This window comes from Aethalodelphis obliquidens, unplaced genomic scaffold (genome assembly GCF_003676395.1).
Source record: "Aethalodelphis obliquidens isolate GAN/ISIS:26980383/991018 unplaced genomic scaffold, ASM367639v1 scaffold49, whole genome shotgun sequence".
NCBI lineage: Eukaryota > Metazoa > Chordata > Mammalia > Artiodactyla > Delphinidae > Aethalodelphis > Aethalodelphis obliquidens.
Window position 1 is genome coordinate 6,198,851 of NW_020837993.1, and position 22,667 is coordinate 6,221,517.

The window sequence follows — 22,667 nt, forward strand, 5'->3', positions numbered from 1 at the left end:
TCTTTCTTTCTTTCTTTCTTTCTTTCTTTCTTTCTTTCTTTCTTTCTTTAATTAATCTTGACTTTCTGCTTTTTCTACTACCATGGCCATGAGCTGTTATACTAGAAAAAGCAAAGAGAAGGTGTTGGTAATTGGAGTTTCATTACAGATGTATCTTATTTGCATATTGGGCTAGTTCTTGAGCCAGTCCATGTGATTTTATCTGTTCTATTCAACCACTTCACCTGTTAATACTGCCCATCTTTTCCATAACACACTCAATCCGGTAATGGCCCCTTGGGTTGATAAATCGAATGTCAAGAGAACAGAATCTTCAAATATGGTGGTTCTTGATGACTCTCTCCTGATGATAAACTTGAGTTATGTGTCCTTCTTATTGAGCTGCCTGTTATTTTCATAAGATTATACCTGCAAAGTTCTCTGAAATCCTAATGAATCCCCTTAGGACTGTAGGTGGGGCAGTAGCTAGTACTCATGAATACTTAGTGACTTTCAGATTTTAAACGGCCCGTTCCTTCCAAGACAGCTCAGATTGTTTCATGAAATTTTTCCAAACCACATGGGATCCCTGTGAGAAGTATATAACATAAGGAATTTTCTGTTCAACTTTTGAAGACAGAAGGGGTTATAAACATCACACCTTTAGAAGGGACATATAGAGACAAATTATCAGTGCATGTTACTTGGACAGCTAAAATAAAGTAAATGAATATTTAATTAGTACTGCATACATTGTTACACACTCTCCCCTTTTAAATTAATTGAGTAGTAATACTATAAATAGAAGCACATACTATGTAAATGTTTGGAGCCTCTTGTTACCGAAGTATAGTGGTTCATTCAGTTCTCAAGATAATTCTACAAAGCTGGCATTTTTCCATCTACAGGTGAAGATGGTAAGGCTTGAGGAAATTACGATGCCTAAGGTTATACAGTTACTGAAAGGAAGGTCTGGGAGTTTAATCCACCATGCCCATCTTACTTCAAAGTTTATTCATTTATCATGTCTTCATATAATTCACCTACCATGCATATCAGGCAACTCTGGGCATGCATCTCACCTTCCAGAGCTTTGATTTGGAGGAGTTTAATATTACGTTCATAGGTGCCCAAGTAAAATGTTTTCTATATTTAAATAATTTTATGAAATACAGAGTAGAAAAGTTTTAGGCTGTTTTTATTATTGCTTGTTTGTCATTAATACAGTTCTTAGCAGTGTTTAATATTTTACTCTACATAGGGAAGTTCCAAGTAAGGAAAGAGTAAACAGCTTTTCCCAGTGGTTTTGATGACATAACCCTTTCAGTCCATGGAGCACCTCGAGGTATGAGTGTTCCATGGATCATGCTCTGTGAAACCCTGGATCGGTGCTTCTTATAATTTGGGTATAGCTATCTCCTCAACTCCCCGGTGCTGTGTTACCTCAACTACCAGGTTTCTTCACTTTAGCCTTTTTCTTCTTCCTTCTACATTATAAGCTGCTGCCAGATTTATATTTCTGAAGCGTGGCTCTGATCACTTTACTCTCCTACTCATAAGTAAACCGGAATTTCCTTCCCTCTCACACTAAAATAATTCCAGATGGACCAAAGAGTTAAGTGTAAAAAACGAAAAGCTGCAAAATCAGTGGAAAGAAACATGGCTGAACTAACTGAAAATCCTTTAGTGAGAAAAATTCTTCTAAGCAGAATGTTAAACGACAGTGCCATAAATAAAACTGGTAGATTTGCCTAAATAAAAATGGAAATAACTTATTGCAAGAAGTAAGGTAAGTCTAAACAAAGTATGACAAGATTTACAGCCAATGGCTGCTTTCCATAATTAAGGGCTCATTCAAATCCATAAGCAAAAGACAAAACCTCAAGCCCATAGAAAAATGGGTGAATTATATCAGTGAGAATTTCCCTGACAAAGAAAGGCAAATGTAGGTCACTAAAATATGAAAAACCCTAAGCTTTACTCTAAATGTTAATGATAGAGAAAAATGGAGATACTATTTTTTTTACCTGCCGTTTTTTCAAAGTAAAGGTTTATGACATCAAATATTGGTGAGCATGTAAAGAAAAAAATACAAAACGTATATTCTTGGTGGAAGTGTAAATTTTGACAGACTTTGGAAGAACAATTTGACAATGGCTGTCAGAACCAGAAAAGACACATTCATTTGCCCTTGCAGTTTTCTTTTGTAAATAAATTTATTTATTTTTGGCTGTATTGGGTCTCCGCCCCTGTGTGGGCCCTCTCCAGCCACGGCGAGAGGGGGCCAACCCCCACCACGGTACGCGGGCCTCTCATCGCGGTGGCCTCTCTCGCTGCGGAGCACAGGCTCCAGGGGCATGGGCTTCAGCAGCTGTGGCTCGCGGGCTCTAGAGAGCAGTCTCAGCAGCCATGGCACACGGGTCCAGCCACTCCGCGGCATGTGGAATCTCCCCTGACCAGCGCCTGAACTCATGTCCCCTGCACTGGCAGGCGGACCCCCAACCACTGCGCCACCAGGGAAGCCCTGCTATTCTTTTTGAATATAATCACATATGAACTCAGAGATAGTCATACAAAGATGCTTGTTGTAGTATTGTTTGTGCTAGTAAAAAAAAAAAAAAAATTGGAAGTGATGTAAATGTTTATTATTTGGTAACTAGTTACATAAATTAAGATAGAAGAACACAATGAAAATGTATGCAGTTGATAAAAGGAAAAAAAACCTGGTGAATCTGTATTGCTGATGTGAACAGAGCTTCAAGGTACTTTAGTTGTGAAAGCACAGAGTCCAGTGCAATTATTATGATTACATTCGAGTTAAGAACAATTCTTGTATTTTTTCCTGTAAGACACTCAAGAAACTGGTGCATATGAGGAATGGGAATGAGGAAAGATTAAGAGGGTGGAGAGTTTTCATTTCATACCTTTCAGAATCATGAGCATGTATTACACTTGTTAAAAAAATTAAAAAAAGAGAACAAGAAAACCAAAACTATATTTCTTACAGAACAAAAACTTAATTCCTTATTTTGTGACTTTTAAGGCACTTCAGTCTGACTCAAAACCGGCGTTTTTAACTTTCTCATTATACATTTTATCCCCTTAATTTCTGGATGAATTGAAATGCTTGCTTGGCACCACACAGATCTAGTCATTTTGGCCTCTTTCCCCTTTCAGTGCCGGTTCCTCCAGCCCACATGGCCTCAGTCCTTTTCCGCTTGGCCAGATCCGCCCATGTTTCAATTCCCATCTCCTTTATTTCAGCCTCCACGGATACCCCAGCTGGAGCTAACCTTTCCCGCCTGTGAACTAGCATACCCCCCAAGTTCTATTCTATTTTGACACTTACCTCTTGGACCTTGGGTTATATATACCATCTGCCTGCTGCCCGCCAGGTACAGAAGAAAAGGCTCTGGGGTGGATCTTCCTTTGCCGTCCCCCTTAGTACTCAGTAACACTGAGCCATGCTCTGAGGCAACCTGTGTTTGTGGCATGTGAGTGATGTTAGCAGGCCTGACAGGTACAGGGTCAAGGGAGGCGTGACCATCCATAGCATCTGTGCAGAAATAAGGACTGTCCCACGTTGTCGGCAGTGTGAACTGGCACAGCATTTCTGGAGGACCAATGTGTGGCTGTCAGTCTGTCTCAGCACACCCAGAACCACAGTACCTTTTGCACGGGAGCAGGAAGCTCCGGCTCTGGATGTGTGATGGCTACATATTCTAAATTTGAGGCTCCGTGACTCTGTTGAGTCCACATGGCAGGACGGGTGGCGACCCCAGGAGAGAGGCACCGTCTCTGGCCTCCTAGTTTCATTCTCCTCCCAAAGTTCCACACTACCTCTTTTTTTTTTTTTGTGGTACGCGGACCTCTCACTGTTGTGGCCTCTCCCGTTGTGGAGCACAGGCTCCGGACGCGCAGGCTCAGCGGCCATGGCTCACGGGCCCAGCTGCTCCGCGGCATGTGGGATCTTCCCGGACCGGGGCACGAACCCGTGTCCCCTGCATCGGCAGGCGGACTCTCAACCACTGCGCCACCAGGGAAGCCCCACACTACCTCTTTATTCCAAGGAGCCTCATTGTTTATGAAGCGCCCTGTGAAAAAAAGGTTAAAGTCCACCCATTCAGGTGTCATCTCATCATTTGTATAATCTGGGCATTGCATTCCTGAGCCGCGACCCCTTTTCAGAACCTGCCTAGTTAAGATGTCACTTGCCTGACAGTGAGGCACTTAGGCTCAGAGAGAAAAAATCACTACGTGCCCCCTGCCCCCCCTTCTCAAATTTTCCCTAACAATTAACGCTGTACTCACTTGACACCCTGGTTCCTTGTTTGGCTTTGTAAACCCCGGTCCCTTTTTCTATTAATTCCAGACATTAATATTTTCTTTCACGCAACTGCTGCCATTCACCCGTGAAACAGTTTGAACATTATGTAGCTGTCAAGATGCCTGGGGATTACCCAGTATGCTTTGCCTGTGAGAAAGTGACACCACCGAGGCCCGGTTTTGAGATGTTTATTTTGAGAGCACGCTGACAAGCATGAAGGCCTGATCCCAGAGTGGCAATTTCATTTAATTAAAGCCCTCTTTTTATTAGAGTTTTCCCCCCACTTTTTTTTTTTTTTTTTAATCTATATATATCAGAATGACTGTTAAAATCTGACTTGCCGCAGGTGTTCTCTTGTACTCTCAAAGAGGGGGTGTGGACAGATTACTGACTCACTAGTGACTATTCCACTGAATGGCTGGGAATGCCTTCATTTTTACTATCCTGCTCAGAATTGCTGCTTAAGCGTGTGCGAGTACGTGTGTGTCCAGGTTTAAAGTAAAGACTGCTGGGTTTCTGCCCCTTTGTGGCCAAACTTACAACGTGAGTGTCGAATATGTATATGTGTATATCTGTAACTTGATTTCTTTGTTTTAAAGTTAGCAGCCTTGCCATGCTGGAATGGCTGAATTATCCAAATGATACCTTGGTTATTCTGTTAAGACTTTTAGCCAATGTGTATTATCTTGCCCCCAAGGGATGTGACTCTCAGTTAGAATAGTTAGTATAAGAATTGCATTCATGTTCAGGAGTTGTCCGTCCTGCAGAAACCTCAGAAAGAGCTGAAAAAAAAAAATGATTGAAATAATTCATGGTGGGTATTAACGAGTTGGAAGTGTTTGTAACAGAGTAGCCTAATTAATTTTTGATGTAATATTCTTAGACTACATTGGCTTGACTTTAATATCAAGAACTCATGTCAGTAAATCTGTGGAGGTCTCTGTTGGGCATTGTCCAAGGCACCTGGAATGTGTCAGTGAACAAAACAGACTGTTGGTCTTTGAGCACTTATTCAGAGTCTGGTTCACGATGAATTCTACCAGCATACCTCCCCCAATTAGATTTTTTTCCTTTCTTTGTAGCGTTATCGGCTAGCCTTCATTCATGCCCTCGTGGATTATTCATTTATTTGTGCCTCTTTTATTCATCCTTCACTAGGTAGTAATGTGCAAGCATGTCCCAGTCTCTGTTCTGTGTCCCGAGTATGATGGAACACTTGCACAACACATTAAGCCTGGTATTATGTTTGTGGGCATGTTTTTTTCCTCAACTGATCTGAAAAATGGGGGGAAGGGTCCATCATCGGCCCTTCTTTCTGCTTTGGACATAGTGGCTATAGCGGGACATTATTCTTTCCTTTTCAAAGCTTCCCGGGAAGAGGCAGCAGGTCAAGGGTGTTGGCCCGAGGCCAGCGGGTCGGAGGGCCTTGGTGAGGGGCGTTCAGCTCTCCAGGGGGAGACAATGTTCTCTGCTTTACCGCAGGTGTGGAGGGTGGGGCGAAGAATGGCAACTTTGTCAGTTTAATCTCTACACCCCTGGTTCTGGGGTCTGAGTCCCCGGGCTTCTGAGTCGGTGGTTCCAGGGATTGATTGATGTATTATGATTATATTATAAAGCACAGGGTTCTGTTGAGTCAGCCATCTGGCCAAATGTTTGAAAATGGTTTCTTTCCCTTTTCACTGACTCACTGCCATTCTTAGGAGGAGTGGGCTTCTCCCCAGGACTCCTGAGATGCTTGGCTGGTGCTGGTGGATTTTATTTCTTGAATTTTTTGTGGGTAGGAGAGTGATGACATACCCACGATGAAACCAAACAGAGAAAGCTCAAGGAGCCCATTTATATTCTACCAGGAAAGGCAAAGAAGAATCAGTCATTTACCCCAGATTGTTTCACTTCTCTCCCCTCTCCACCTCTGGGGCCTTCAGTCTCTGTGCAGGGAGACATTTGTTCTGGGTGTGCTCAGTGAAGTGCTTTGAGCCTGGAGAGCGTGGAAAGAATCTTTATTTAATGGAGATCCTAGGCTTTTTACGTATATTTTAAAAACCTGTCTTGCTCTCTTTTTCATTTAAAGGCACGAGTGATCCCTATGTGAAATTTAAGCTGAATGGGAAGACTCTGTACAAAAGTAAAGTCATATATAAGAACTTGAACCCAGTTTGGGACGAAGTAGTCTTATTGCCAATACAAAGCCTTGATCAAAAGCTGCGTGTGAAGGTAATCCCAGATGACTTTCAAATCTGCTCTTTTATTAAAAACATTTATTTCTCAGCCATCTTCGCCCTCTTAAAAGTCAACTTCCCCAAATTCATTCTTGTATCATTCCTAAGCACTGGCTTAAAAATATAAGTATGGAAGGGATTCTTTATACCCTTGGTCAAACTGTATGTTACTCTCAGATCTAGCAGAGTGAAAATAATATCTCCATTGATTGTATTTAAACTTACTGAATGTGGAAGAAATATTACTGCCAGTGCAGTGGTGACAAGTACTAAAGCCTTTCTCAGAGAGCTTTAAGCTACCGGTTGTAAGCATCAATTGCTCTAACATCTGGGTTAAAACTGCATGAGTTGAGTGCAGGATGGGATTGCTATAGAATACTTAGCACATTTCTATTTAATTGGCAGATTTGCTCACTGCGGAAAATACTAAATTTTAATGAGAGACCATTTAAACTACAGAGAGTGGTCCATTGTGCATAATATCTTAATGCATATGAATACTGCCTTAAAAGTATTTTCTGTTATTTTGGCCATAGTAAGCAAAATGCACAGGTTTGAATAATTTTGTTCTCCCCATCAGCTTGGTTAAATTCTTCTTTATACTGTGCAAATTATTTTTAGATCTAGAAGACTGAATTCAAAATTCCCAGCCTATTGCATTTATCCATACTTTGATATACTCAGTTGGTTTGCCATATTAATGTGTGTTACTGGTCCCCTTCTTCTTTGTAGGTGTATGATCGAGATTTAACTACATCTGATTTCATGGGTTCTGCATTTGTCGTTCTGAGTGATCTTGAGCTTAACAGGTATTGTAATTTTACCATCTAGTTGTTATTAGTGAATTTTAGAGGGAACTCAAGATAATCAAATGACAAAATCAGAATAAATGAAAGAGTGCTTTAAAATGTGAGTTTTTCTATAATTTTCGCTTTTTAGCTCCCAAATATATATTGGTCAGATATTACATCTTCTATAACATAACCTAAAAGGTGTATTGAATTTTGTACTTTCGTGTTCATTAACCTACTTACCTTAAAATTAAAACAAGTATTTACATTTTCTTTGGGCAGTAGGGGAGAAGAATCAGTTGACCAACTGTTGAATTAGGCAATGCCAAACAGTTTCTCCACCCCTGAAGATGGTTGGTTTATTTTCACTGAATCTGGTGCTTTTTTTAACTTGTGTCTCACCCCTGTTCAGGGGTAGGAGATTTTTTATCATAAGCTCCTGATGTATTCTAAGGCTATAAAGTACTACCAATAAGTGCTACCATCATTTGTTGCTTTTTGCTTATAGGACGACTGAACATATTTTAAAATTGGAAGATCCAAACAGTTTAGAAGATGACATGGGAGTGATTGTATTAAATTTGAGCCTAGTAGTAAAACAGTGTGATTTCAATAGACACGTGAGTGTGACCCTTTTGTTCTTTTTAAAATTCTCCATTGCAACTTTTCTTTGATAATTGGGTTGCCAGATGGCTGACATTTTTGTATTTATTTGGGTAGGGGGAAAAACTGTATAGAGACTTAAAGTACCTATCTGTGATAATGTACACCCTTTCTTTTGGAAACCTGGAAAGAAATCCAGTAAGGAATGATCTCTATTTTGGCTAGGGATGTAAACATTACTAATATTGTAGCAATAATACTATTGCTGTTATTAAGTGTTTTTGCTGCTTGTGGTTTGCTTGTCACAGATCATACAAAATATGCTTTTTCTAAAGGTTAAGGTTTCCATTTACTGTTTTCTTAGGTACTAGATGACTTAGGCATTATTTAGTTATGAAAAGCTGTTCCCAGGGTTTAGTCATTGTGTTGTACATTACTAAGGTAATCAAGTATACATTTGCAGCATTTCCGTTTCATCTTCCTTTTTCTTTTAGCTACCAAATTTTCTATTGAGAGTTCTTCTGGGAAGACACACATTTAATATTCTCTAGTCTGTTACACGGTAATTTCTAGTTAATGCATTACCTATTAAAGATGTCTGTAACATCAAAAAGCATTGGATTTTGTGACAGTATGATGGGGACTCTGTTTTTAGGAGCAAGTATGTGAATACAAACCATAATCTTATTTTATATTCTGGTATTATACCTTAAAATTCCAAGAATGAAAATGAGAATGAAAGCATCTTGGATTGTCATTTATTTGAAAGGCATTTAAAAAGCCAATTAAAAACAGCTACTTGAAAAAGGACTAAGATGTGTTAAAATTTCAGCATGTTTCGAATCTGGTATGAAAATCTGAAGCCTGTTTATAAAGTAGGCCTCCAATAATACCTCTTGAATTGAGTCAGTGGGGTCAGTGTGGAGAATATTCTTCATTTTGACATTACCTTTGCAGTTAGTTGTAATTTATTTTCATGATGAAAATCATGAATGATTTACTAGTAAACTCACTGAAGATAGTTTAAAGGAGTAAAAAAAACAAACAAAAAAAACCTGCACAGTGATTTTTCAATTGCCAGAGGGTCAACTAAACAGTTGCTATTTTTAATCTGAATTCTTTACTTATGAGCATTTACTTGATGATAACTTTGGAGGGGGAGATCTCCATTTATTAATTAAGAAGTGGCAATGTTAAAACCTGAGGCCTCAATAACATAGATATTTTGATGCTAAAATGTCTTAAATTGATGTCAAAAATATTTTTTTTTCTACCCAACATAGTGGCGAGGGACTTCCTTTAACTTCTCTTAGTTTTGATGGCATTGCCATCGGATTCAGTGGCAGGGCATCCAGTAGGTGACCGGTTCCTTGAGCTGGCTGCCAGGTTGCGATGACATGCCATGGAAATGAGCATATTATTTGCCACGTGGTTGCATAATTGCCAGCTGATACGTTCTGAAAATTTCTTACATATTTAAGTGGGGTTTGTAAACTTGGATAATGACCTCATGAAGATAGCTGCATATTTCAGCTGCATAATAGCTGTGTATTTATTCCACATGTGGATTTTTCTGTAGTGTATTGGATCATATTTAGCAGTACTACTGGCACTTAAAATATGTTGAAATATTGCCAAAATTTGGAGTTTTTAAGTAGAGCCATTTCAGTCAAAATTTATTTCAAATTGCAGAGCAATTAATACTCAATGCAGCTTGAGTTTGTTTTTGGAAAACATCTCAAAGCCTATCTTTTCAGAGCCCTAAAAGGAGACACACTTGTCATCCTATTTAGTTTGGCCCTTCTTTCCTTGACTCCTCCACGCCCTGTTTTTGAGAGTTTGTCAGATGGTACGCATTATCTCCTTGCTGGTACGATTTCTCATTTTCTTCGTTCTTTGCTTGTCTGGCAGGGTCTCGTGTACAATCTATTTACTATATATACGAGTGTACATACGTATATATACATAGCCATGTATATGTATGTGTGTGTATATAGATGTACATATATAATAAAATGGGGTATTATAGAAATAATAATAATGGTAATACCTGTTCTATTTGTTCTGACTGGTAGTGTTATTTTTCTGTTTATATACTTGTTCAAAGTATACCTGAGCAAGGAATAATTTATCCTTGGCCATGTGTGGCTATTCAACTTAACAGTGCATATCAGGGGCCCTTTGGATAGAGTAAGTATCAGAAAACTGTTGATCTTTTCATTGAGTTTAAGTTAGTATTTAAAGATATTCTTCTATTGGGTTTTTAAATGGGGTAACTAACACGGGGGACTGAGATTATTTGGGAATAATTTGTTTATAAATTTCCATTTTCATTTAAAGCCTGATAGAGACATTTCAGTTTGAATTCTTGGTTTTGTACCCGTATTTCTTCCCGTTGTCATTGAGGCAGTCTTTGTTGCTTTAGAGCCAAGCCAATAAAAATCTTAACGTGTGCAAAATGTCTGTGAATTGACCCTCAGGGCCAGGGATTTAAGTGCATACGGGCATGGTACAGTTAGGAGGTAAGGCACTAGGTGGAGGGCTGATAAACCTGCCCTCTGTCTCTTTTCTCAGCAAAAATAGGATTTTAGTTATAATTATGAGCTCTGTCCTCAGACTGCCTGGGTTTGAATCCCGACTCCACTATTTTTAGTTTTGAGAAGTTAACTGATCAGATCAAATTCACAGAATTACTTAATTCTCAGGTACAATTTGTGAAATGCAGATTTAAAAGAAAGATTATCTATTTTATAGGTTTGTGAAGACCAGCATGATCAAATATAGTGCTTAGCACGGAGTAGACACCCGAAATATGGTAGCTCTTAGTACTGTAGTAAGCAGACAGTAATACTCATTTTCCAGTCTGGGTATTTTAATACCCAGATTGTAGTATCTATAACTCTGGGTCACATGCTGAGTGGTTGAGCTTCCAGTTTCACCAGGGAAAGTGTTTTTCCTGAAGAATATTTTCAAGACATTTTTGTACCAGCGTTTCTACTTGCTGGTCCCTGGAATATAAGTGGATTTTCCCCAAAGACAATTTGTTTTCTGGTTTCTAATTTCCTGGGGAGACTTATTGGCAATGTGGATAGGTCATTTGCCTAAAGGCATTTTTTTCCTTAATCATAATAGTTACTATGGGCTGCTCAATTAGGTTCATAATTGAGTTGTAATCTGCCAGATTTTTCCAAGTTTTAACATCCAGTTAGCTGGTTAACCAGCCAGAGTAGAGCTTTGCAGTACTGGACGGTGACAGGAGTAATGAGAGGATTTTGTTAGGAGAGAACTTTACTTGTAGATGAAATTCAGCAGTCTTAGCTCGACAAATGAGAGATCAAAAGAGAACAGTGGTGAAGTTACTGGCTGTTCAGAACATTTTTTTCTTCCCTCCCTCACTGGTACATTAGCCTATTTTTCTTCATTGTGAAGAAATGACTCAGACTGTTTTTTCCTATTATTTCGAATATTGAGATTTTCTCAGCAGAGGGCAATGGAATTATTTTTTCTAGTATCTAAAACTACAGAACCCTAAACATGAACTAACTTTGTCCATGAATTTCTTAAACATTTTTATAATGCTATCTGGGTATTTCAGGTAGGAAAAACCTGCCTTTCCACATTGCTTTTCGAGGTAAAATTAGAGTGTTTTCAGGCAAATAAAAACATAAATGTACTTGTAAGGACTGAGCAGTATTCTATGTCCTTGTTTTTTCATTTTTGAATACTGTGAGAAAATGATGTAACACAACCACAGAAATGTGATTTTTCTAGGTTTCTAACTATTTTCTTGCTCAAATGTGTTTTCTCTGAAACCTCAGAATGTGGGTGTCAGTTGTTTGAACGTAGTCTGCACCATCTAACTAGCATGGTAACATCATCGTGTTGTTAACGGCTCTATTTCTCTCTTTTATTTTGCCATTTTTCACGATTCAATGGACATAATCCTTAGCGTTGGTCAGATCGGAAGCAGTTAAGCGCCAGCAAGGTAAATATAGCTGTTTTTTTTTTTTCTTTACATCATGTGGTTCACCTTTGTAGCAAAGACCAATGTAGACAAGATTATTATCCAACCTTTACATGGAAAGGCTTTCTTTTCCTCTTACTGCTGTTATGAGTAAAAAGGAAACAAACTCCCTTTTAAAATTTCATTTAATAAGGGCATAGCCAGATGTTTGAACTTACACTTGTTTTAGTGTTGACATTTTATATGTACCGGCCGTGTTAGAATGTTACACTTCATTAAGCTTGAATTATTTGGAGTTGTAGTGCTGTTAGATTTAGTCCTTTAGAAAGCTATTTACCATTAGGTGGAAACTGTTATAAGGGCAGTGAAAAGATTGAGAAGAATACATGGTATATTTTATCAATCTTTTTTATATTACTTTTATTTTACCTTTTTTTTTTTTGTGAGTGTTTCTTTAAAGATTTCTCCATGAAATACCGGTGACTTTTTTACATTGTTAGTATCTTTTCTTTTTAAACAATTATATACTTCTGTGCAATTTATAAAAAGTATAGGTGTACCAAGGTAGGGATGTGTTATTATTAGGTTATTAAGGTAACACATTGTAACTTAAGTGACTAAATGTCAAAATTAATGTAAATGTAAACAAAACCAAAAATATTATGTATAACTTACTTTAGCAGGTCTACTGCTTTTAAAAGAGGAATAACCAAGATGGAGGTGGCGTGATGTGTCCGTGTATGAGGGGAGGGTGCTGGGCAATCTCTGTATATGCATTTATTTATACACACACATGTATACACAGTTATATGCCATCTCTCATTTCTAACCTCACCACACTGCAGTTGTTTACTTCTCTATAAAATAAGGAGATTGAAACAGATTCCGTGTGTTTGTAAGAGTGTGTGTATGTGAAAGAGAGAGAAGGAGAGATTTGAAACCTGACTAGTTCCTAGGAAAGAAGGTAAACTTTCTAAACCTTGCTTTTTCAAATCCAGAGGAATCAAAGTTCTGACTCTTCCTAAAATGTATATCCTTTGCATTTTTGAGCACTTTAAAAATAACCAGGCTAAGGTGTTTTTTGTTTTTTTTTTAATCCTACCTGTTCACTTGGTTTCCAAGACTCTGGTTCTTTTTAGAAATAAACTTCAGAGGCAGTAAATAATCATGTGAAGTGGTCTCAAAAAATTCCTCCAGCTTTTGTCTTATTCCTTTATAGTCACTAGAGGGTAGAAGAACATCATTTCTCTGCACAGAAGGGCGCCCGGCTCTCCCTCTCATGTATTAAGAGTTGCTGTAACCATTCGCAGCGGTAAAGTTTCCCAGCATGCTCTGGCGAAACCTGACAAAGCAGTATTTTCTCATTTATTGATTCTGCTGCAGCACTAAAACACTGGTACTGTACATCAATAACCATCTTTAGTTAGGGACATCCGGCCTGTGGAAGAGCACTGGCAGTTTGCGGAAGAACATAAAGGCTAGAAAGAAAAATTGTGAGCTTGGGGAATATGGGAGTCTAGGGGATGACAGGAGAGGTTAGGAAGAACAGTCAAAGGAATGAAGAGGGGGAGGAAAAATGTTATCAAAAATATGAAAGGAACAGAGGATCCTGGAACTGTCATCTTCTTTTTTCCCTGTCATTGTCGTTTCTAGAATTTTGACTTCAGTGCACTGGGCTCAGAGACTAAATGCCCAAACCTAATACAATGTTTAGTAAAACCTTAGATGAATATAGGTCATTGAAAGCTACTTGCTATCTTATATGAGAGATGCCATTTATATATTGGTGAAGAGTTTCAATTGTTAGGTTGACATTTTGCTGCTTAGAGTTTGCAGTTTGGGAGGAAAACATGAGATAGCTTCTAATTTAGCTTATGAAAATGAGTCATGTGGAAAATCTATAGACTCTGTGATTAACCTTCTGTGTAAGTAGTTAAAATACCCTGATCAACCTATCTTGGTATTTTTAAACTATAAGCTTCTCTTTTAGGATTTCCATATTATATTTAAAAATTAGGTAACAGAAGTTTAATATAAGGAAGATTACTTACTATGAGTATCTAAAATTTCACTAGCCCTAAGTGATGTATTACCTATAAAATGTCATTGACTCTTTCACCTCAATCTTATTCTTATAATAACTTAACTTTATTTAAATAATTGCTCTTAGACCCATAAGTTTATAATTTTGCATCATCTAGAGGGACCCAGAATGGCAGTCTTTGTGGACTGTCTTCTAAAGCATTTCCTGAGTTTTTCTTTTTTTTTTTGGTCTCTCATGGGCTTAGTTCCCCAGCCAGGGATTGAACCTGCACCCTCTCCAGTGAAAGCACAGAGTCCTAACCACTGGACTGCCAGAGAATTCCCCGTTTCCTTGATTTTGATGCTGACCTTGATTTTAATACAGTAAATACATAGAGATTGCCTTTAAAAAATAGCTTTAGGTTTCATACAAAAGCCTTTGTTTTCCTTCTAATGATCCTTTTAAAGAGAGAACTGAAAATCTTACTTAAAAGGACCTGAATCAGATAACTACTTCTTTTTAGATATTTACTACGCACAATCTTTTCTGTGAATAGACCTGTTTCCAAACCTTACTTCTCACTTTCTAATGTATATAATAGTTACAGAGATAGATAATTAACAGCAGTTACTTCTCTTACATCAAATAGTCTAATGGGATAAAAACACGATGATAAAATATGGAATTGATGGGTCACTGATTGTATTCAGAAAATCTGCGTATATACAGACCACACCCTTGCCCTTTCATTTGGGACTGTATTATGAGTGACCACAGTGCCCTTTTAGTTACGGATTTTCTTCATTTTAGATAATTTGCACTGAGATAAGTATTTATTCTCACATGGCCCCTCTTCTGACCCATTGTTTTATGCAATTATGTGTCAGCCGTTTAAGGTAGAAGACATCCCTGTACCTAGTGCAACATTTTTTTTCTGTACCCTGATCCTGGCATTTACTCTTTTTCTCTCTCTAGCCCAGGGGTCATTGAACTTCAGCCTGAGTGCAAAATTCAGCCCTGTGTCTGCTTCTGCAAATAAAGTTTGATCGGAACGCAGCTGCACTCATTTGTGTATGCACTGCCTCTGGCTGACGTGGCAGAGTTGAGTACTTGGGGCAGACCCTAATTCTTACTACCTGGAACTTTACAGAAAGTCTGCCCGCCCCGCCCTCACTCCAGCCTAAGAGTGCTGGCTGCTTCCTCCTGTCACTGACCTTAACTTTTCTCCATATACTCTATTTGGCGTCTCAGCTTTTCCATCACCTGTTCTCCGCATTATATTCCCTCTGTTCGTAGTACCTGGAATGGATCTCTTTTCCTGTTGTATTCCCTGACAAAATATAGGGGCTACGCTCTTGCTTTCGGCTTTTTTGGATACTTTATTTCAGTGTCATGATTTGGTAAGAGTCATGAATTACATGGTGAGGGTTCGGCCTGAATTTAGGTTATGTCCTCCCTTGTCTTCTTTCCCCTTTTCCACTTTCTCTTTTTCCCTTGGGCTCTGTCTGCGCCTCTGTTTCTAGCTCTCTGACATCTAGGACTCAGAACAGGTAGGCGGTCTCAGAAAGGTGGAGTTAGTAGTAGCAGTGTTTTGCTGAGGTTGGTCTTGAACCCGGAGAGCTGTCTGTTGCATGGGCCAGCGCCTCCTTTCTCTGCTGGTTTGTCCACTTGGGCTTGTTGAAGTGTGCCATTCTCAGCCTCATCACCCAGCAGCCCCCTGTGATGGGATGCTGGTTGGGTCTTGTGACTATACGCTGTCTTGCCAGGGGGTGACGTGGCATCCTTGTCAGTTGTGACCCCTCCCATAGGCTGCTGCCCCGGGGGTGGCTGTGTCTGTGGGTTAGCTGTCTGGCCAAATGCGTGAAGTCTGGGAAGTCTCAGCAAATTATTGTGGTTGTGCTTTTGCCTTTGATTCAGTTATACAGGTTGACCTTGTCAATTTTGCTTCTAACACGTGGGCCAAGTTCACTGAAGACCTCATTGCAGGTTGAAGCACTTTGCAGGGCTGGGACTCCGGTGGCTTTAGAAGTGTGGTTTTAGCATATTTAGCTCCTGTAGGAGCTAGTTTAATGTGGAGGAACTTAAATTGAAAGAGGACAGTCAGAGAACTTGGAGGGAAGCTCTTTCTGTCTGTCTGTCTGCCTATCTATCTACCTGTCTGTCTATCTATCTATCATCTACCTATCTATCCAACTACATATCATGACGTGCTTTGTGACCAGAGCCCAGGTAAGAACCAGGAGGAAGTTTGGATGATTGTTTTGTCTGTCCTATAGTTTTGGGTTGAGAAGAAACTGCTCAAACTGGAAGAGATGCCAGTCCTCCCACCTTACTGGTAAATGCCCTCTGTCACTGTTCCTTTCTCTAGGTGGACCCATGTCCTTCTTTTGCTATAAACCCAGGAAGTAGCACAAGCAAACCGCCTTGCAAGAAGTGTGGTCCATTTGTAGAACTAAACTGAAAGTATTGTGCCTGGACCACTTTCCCAATTAATAGAATGCTTTTTGTTTGGTTGGTTCCTTTTCATTTTGAGACATTCCTAACTCAAATGCCCACCCTTAGTAATACCTTCTACTTTTTTGTTTTCTTGGTTAAATTTGAAGGATTGGAGAATGGTATACCCTAAACAGCCATATACATCCATATACCTATCTATCTCATCTATATATCTACCTAATTTATTTGTCTGTCTGTCTGTATGCCTATCTCGCTTTCTACCTACCTACATGCCTGCCTATCTATCTAGAAGTGACACTGCACGGGCACACGTCTAAATATCTTAACCCCGATGCTTCTACTGCCTTGTTTTGAAGTCTAGGTCAGCATTACCCTGAGCAGAATGGTTTCTAGAGGCTTTCCTCATTTCTGTGGGCTTCAGTCATGCTCAGGTAAGACCTTGGATCTGTTAGAACTCTCAAACCTTGTGTGTCTCCAGCCCAGAAGAACAGAGCCACTTCCTTCCTAAACTTTGCATCAGATCTCTCCTCTCAGTGACATTAGGTTCAGTTTTGGCCAAAAAAAAAAAAAAGCCTCTCACTACTGAGCACATACTATATTGTCAGGAACACTGTCCTGAGAATTCGGAGCCAAGAGTTGGCCATCATAACTGATGAGGGATTAGGAGAGGTGAGAGTGAGGAGGTGGGGATATTCAGAGACTAGGCCCTTATCTTGGCTTTACAGGTGGGTGGGGTGGATTGAAGGCTGGGGACTGAGAAAGCTGGAGTGAATCTCACCAGATGAGAAGGAGGAGGAAGTGAATTGAGACAGGACATTTATAAAATAATGTGGTGCATGGCAAGTGCTCTGAATTCTTTGTTATCAGTTCCAAAGGAGAGCCCCTGGGCCAACACCATCAGCGTCACCTGGACATTTTCTGAAGTGTGGATGTTGGGCCTCCATTTCAGGCCTCTGAGATCAGAAACTCTGGAAACGGGGCCCAGCCATCTTTTAGCAAGGCTTCCAGGTGATTCGGAAGCATAGTGATGTTTGAGAGCCACTGGTGAGGGTTAGGGTACGGCGTGGGATGCTAGGGAAAGTAGGAGGCAAAGCCAGGGATGTTAGAGGGGCAGGCCTTGTAGAGCAGTGGGGAGCACTGCTAAATCTTAGGTTTGGCTGGGATTAGGGTGAGGCAGGTGAGGTGCCTGGGGTGTAAAACATGAGAAGGCACTCGGGCTCAGGGGCCAGCCCTGCCCTTGCAGAAGACTGAGAAGTGAGCACCTCCTTAAATGTTTCACCCCGAATGCCTCACTTGCCTCACCCTAGTCCCAGTCTCGTATAGGGGTGCCCTTAACCTATTTTAAGTGAAGGAGAGACATAGAAATACGGAACACAGACATGAAGGCCTGCAGGATGACCCATGTGAATCAAGAAATACTAGTTGATGAATATTATCGTATATGAGCCCAGCATTTAATATTGAGCTTTTTAGAGGTCAGGGCAAAAAGGAAAACCTTGTTGAATCACATGGCCTTCATTTTTTTTTCCCCCCTCAGTCCAGAACCCTGAGAATCATTGGGTATTTATGGACTTTATCAATATTTAGAAATCTTCTCTTCATCTAATTTTTATTTTTAAGTTCAAACATGGAGTGAGGATATTCCCTTTTAATTAAAAAAATTTAATATAATCCTTTTAGAGCTAACATCTTTGTGCACACAGATTATTCATATCCTTGGGACTGTGAAATAGTTTTAATCTATAAATATAAATCTCATCCTTCATGTCCATTCCCCTGTGGGAAATTTAAAGGGCTTCCTTTATATCCTATGCAAAAATGTTTGTGTAGTTCTAGGAGAATTTATGCCTACAGGGTTCTCTTCAGATGATATAAGGAGCTGTCGAGTAGCAGCTTTCTGGAAGCCTGTTGCATGAACGTATGGATCTTCTCATGTCATGCTGTAAAAGCTGTTGACAATGAGAAGTAGTTTTACATATTGAAAAAGCTTGGAAGGAATATTTCAGGGAAACCTTTTATAGACTGAATGTTCTTCCTTAGTTTTTCTAAGCATTGCCAACATAGTTGGAATCTTGCTTTACTCCTCATTTTGCTTACAAAGTTAGTTCCTTTCTTTTTTTTTCATGCATTTGTCTCCTTGACTCCCTACTTTCTCACAATGACTCAGGAAAAATAATTAATGAGAGTCAAAATAAGATGGATTGGCAACATCGGAACACATACTTTTAAATCTCCATCACTGAGATGATCTAAAAGGTACCCATACAGTAATTGGCAGCAGTAAGGTAGGCCTAGTACAAAAACCTTGTAAAAACATTTTCTCAATGCCCCTATTTTTTTTAATATTTATTTATTAATTTATTTTGCTGCACCAGGTCTTAGTTGCAGCATGCAGACTCTCAGTTGTGGCATGCATGTGGGATCTAGTTCCCTGCCCAGGGATCAAACCCGGGGCCCCTGCATTGTGAGCACGGAGCCTCAACCATTGGACCTCCAGGGAAGTCCCACCCCTATTTTTAATTTTAATTTTTTTTAATGTTTTGGTGTTTTTTTGTCACCCAAGGGAGTGCTTTGAATTGTTACCCCGTGGTATTGGTCAGCATAGTTAGTTATGGACTGTGGCATCACTGAATATAACATTGCTTTTGATAACTGCAGGCTATGGCCCCAGCTTCTGGACTCTGTGCCCTCCTATCAGGATCCTTCTTTACTTCTGACCTCTCTGCTATTCTCCCTGGCTTGGGACGGACAGGAGGCATTGAGCTGACAGGTCCACTATCCCAGGGTTTCCTTTCGGGAATCAGGGTACTGGAGTCCACATTGCTGTCTTCACAGCATGCCACTTGGCCAAAATCCTCAAATAATGCATGTTGCCAAGCTGCAATCTGTTTTTTATGTCCCAGGAAGGAAAATCTATTCACTGTTTTGAGAGTCTATTCCTAGATCAAAAACTCCTGAGAATTCTGCACCTGTTGGCAGTGAGCAGACGCCCCACAGCCTATACTTTCAGTCTTTCTCCCTTTCTTCCCTTCCTTCCTGTGAAATTTTCGTGACCTGGAAGCATATTAATGTTTTGGAATCTGTTTCATTTTTACAAAAGCTAGTATGTTTTAAAGTTAAATATCACACCTTGTTTTCGCTAGTCATAACTAAGTTGCATGTTTCAAAAGAAAGTCACTTTTTCTGGGTGTGGATTTGGTGGGGTGAGGGCCAAGGAAGAGAGCCTATGAATGAATCCACGTAGAAATAGTAAAAGGTTCTGATCTTCTGGGAGGAAGGAGAAAAATAACAAAACCCTGATGTACTATATTTTATCCATTATGTCTGCTGAGAAATTAGGGTCGGGACCCAGAAGCTTTGCTCTATCTCCTGGTGTTTGTTTCAGCTCAGGTGGGGTGGGTTTCTCCTTTTGATGGGTCATTTCCTTCTCTGCTTTCACATTCCAAGCTGCATTAAGATGACAAATTTCACATATAGGGCTCGGGCACGGTCATGAAAACCTCACCTATTGAGCTAACAGAGTGAGTGCGGAGGAGTCGATTTATGGTGGGGAGAAAGGGAGCTTTTGACAAGCACAAAAGATTTGGATAGCCCAGATCTGCATCAGAGCACACATGGGATGGCCCGGATGCCGCCCACAACCACAGACCCTGCTCTTAAGCCTCATCACAAGTCTCAAGGGTGGAAGAGAAATGCGAAAGTAGTTAAGAAACGTCTTTAAAGCTCATCCTCATATCCTAGACTGCATCGCTCGCAAGTGAAACTTTTTTTGGACATAACCTTATAGTGGACTTTGCAGAAATACTTAGGGTGAAATAAGTAGACTAATGGTCCTGTGTCCTTTTCTATCTGTGAACTGTGCAATAAATACTTCTCTTTTCCTACCCCGCTTTTAGTAAGGAAAAAAAAAAAATCTTGGACAGCAAAGAGCAAGTCCATCACATCAAACATGACTGTGTTAAATACTAAAATGTTCAAAGTCCGACTGAGATAGATAAAAGCTTTGATGGAAAGTGGATATTTCCCAGGGACATTGCAAGCAATAATCCAGATGTTAGAGTGTAACGCAACGAGTGTCCGTGGATAGATCAGGAGCTCCAGCCAAGCCGGGCCTGATGTAGGCCTTTGCCTTGCCCTCCCATGCTGTTCCGCCATATGGAACCTATCTCTGGGCCCCCTTAATAACCAGCTTTGGATTCCATTTTCACAGAGCTCATAGAGCTAAGTGGGACTGTTTTATGGACAAGTTAGAAGCCTTTCCAAGATAAACATCCAATTTGAAATTAGGACATACCAAGCCGCAAAATTATTTTAGGGCATATTTCATGGAAGCACTGCCATTTTTCTTAGGCAATTGCCAGACTGTAGGATGCCCTTTGATCCCTTGTGGACATTACTCCCTTCTTTATAAAAAGGATTTTGAAATAGTTGCAGTGTTTAGGGAGGAATATATCTGTCGGAACTTTGAAGCATAGCCATGGGACAGGTCATGCTTCAGCTTGTTGGTTGGCAAGTCGAACTTTAAGAAGAAAAAAAACATAAAAAAGGAAAGTGCAGCAGGATATATGAATCAAAATCTCATTTTCTTTTTAAAGATAGAAATGTTCAGCCCGTGTGCTTACTAAGCTAGAGAATGTATTAAGTGTACTACATCTGTATGCACACATATAGATTATATACATATTTATATATGTATCTGTCTATATATTGTGATGGTGTGCATTGTTTTTAGCAAATATAAAATTACTTAACTTTATTTCCTACACCTTCATTATTGAATATATTCTGTCCACAACCCAACTGCAAATAGAAGTTAGAGAAAGAAGCGTTCATGTTTTCCAGAGGAGAGGGTTTTTTTCTTTTTTAAAAAAATTACTTATTTTCCCATCTCCCTTTCCTGCTCTGTTTCAGCACCTCCAAACCCCTGTGTGTATGTGTGCATTTGTGTGTGTGTGTGTGTGTGTGCATTTGTGTGAATTCCAATTTCAAGAGAAAAGCAACACAGACATGAAGTTGGGAGTACAGATTTCCTTAAAAGTATTTTGTTTAAGGAAATCATAAAAGGATCCAAACACTTGGCGTTATTGCATCATTTATTAAGGGTGGTGGAGTGACGTGTGTTGGATGAGGTAAGCTGGCATGTAATTAACATGGCACTGACATACTGTGTGTTGTGATAAATTGTGACTAACTGGTCATCAAACCGAGCAAATTGATGCCTAAATGATCTCGAAGATAGAGTGAGCAGATGACAGGAATGAATATATAGTGTTAGAAATTCATTGCTTTACTATGATCCTCGACACCGTCTACCTTCTTCAGCCCATTTATTTCTCCCTCAAATCAAGCCGTCCACACTCTGTGCCATTTCACTTATTGAACGGAGAACGTGAATGAACTCCGCAGCCTGGACTGCATGCAGCCTGCAGATCGTGTCGGGGATCCTCACTCAAACAAACTAACTAACCATAAAAAGACACTGTTGAGACCTTCAGAGCATTTAACAGTATTAAAGGAATGATGGTTACTTGTGTTGAGTGTGATCATAGCATGGTTCTTATGTAAAAACAAACAAGGATTTTGCTTTCAAATATTTCAGGCAGAAAAAAAAAATAGTGAAGGGATAGGTGAAATAAGGTTGACAAAATGTCGAATCTGATAAATAAGCACATGGAGGTTTGTTGTTCTATCTTTGTGTGTGTTCGAAAATTTACATAATGGAAATTAAAGTGTGCTTGGCCTCTTTATAATTTAATAATAGGGGATATTTGCCTTTTTCTATATTCTGTTTAAGGTGTGTGTGAGTAATACAATGTAGAAAAGGAAACAAAAATAAGGTAACAAGTTACTGAACCCCTACTGGGTCCCAGCCATGGGGCTGTGTTCTTTACGCAGCCTTCCCTCTGCAAAGCTCATTTGGCTGGCTAGCCGATTACAGGCTATATCTGGAGTTGTGAATCTCACAGTGGTGTTAGGCTTTTTAGTCGTAGCCCAAGGAATAAAGGGAAGTGGGGACAGATTCAAGTGTGAAGGATAAATTCAAAACCATAATTTCTAAATGCCCAGAGGTATTTTGTTTCCCTGAAAAGTAGTGCCTCGTTCTTATATCTCTATTTCCCAGAATGCCTTTCTTCCCTTCCTACTATTAAAATAGCCAAAGGCCCAGCTGAAGGATTGCTACCAAAGAGCACATCTAGGTGGGAGTACAGGCCAGTGCCAAATGCAAGTGTTGTTCGAATTCGTGCTTTGCTATATGTGTCAAGTCCAATGCTTGAGAAGGAAGTCACATAACTGTGATTGCAGG

General features: G+C 39.7%; 1 protein-coding gene across 10 annotated transcripts in view; it reads left to right on the forward strand.

Moving 5' to 3' along the window:
- MCTP2 (multiple C2 and transmembrane domain containing 2) overlaps window positions 1–22,667 on the forward strand; it is a 251,891-nt gene that overhangs the window by 97,193 nt on the left and 132,031 nt on the right. For 9 of the 10 annotated variants that reach the window (XM_027083170.1, XM_027083166.1, XM_027083169.1 and 6 more), the window contains 4 exons: window positions 6,378–6,520; window positions 7,258–7,334; window positions 7,825–7,936; window positions 11,869–11,904. In XM_027083170.1, coding sequence (XP_026938971.1) covers window positions 6,378–6,520; window positions 7,258–7,334; window positions 7,825–7,936; window positions 11,869–11,904 — 368 coding nt within the window. The remainder of the gene's footprint in view (window positions 1–6,377; window positions 6,521–7,257; window positions 7,335–7,824; window positions 7,937–11,868; window positions 11,905–22,667) is intronic. The other variant, XM_027083164.1, reaches the window with a different exon arrangement.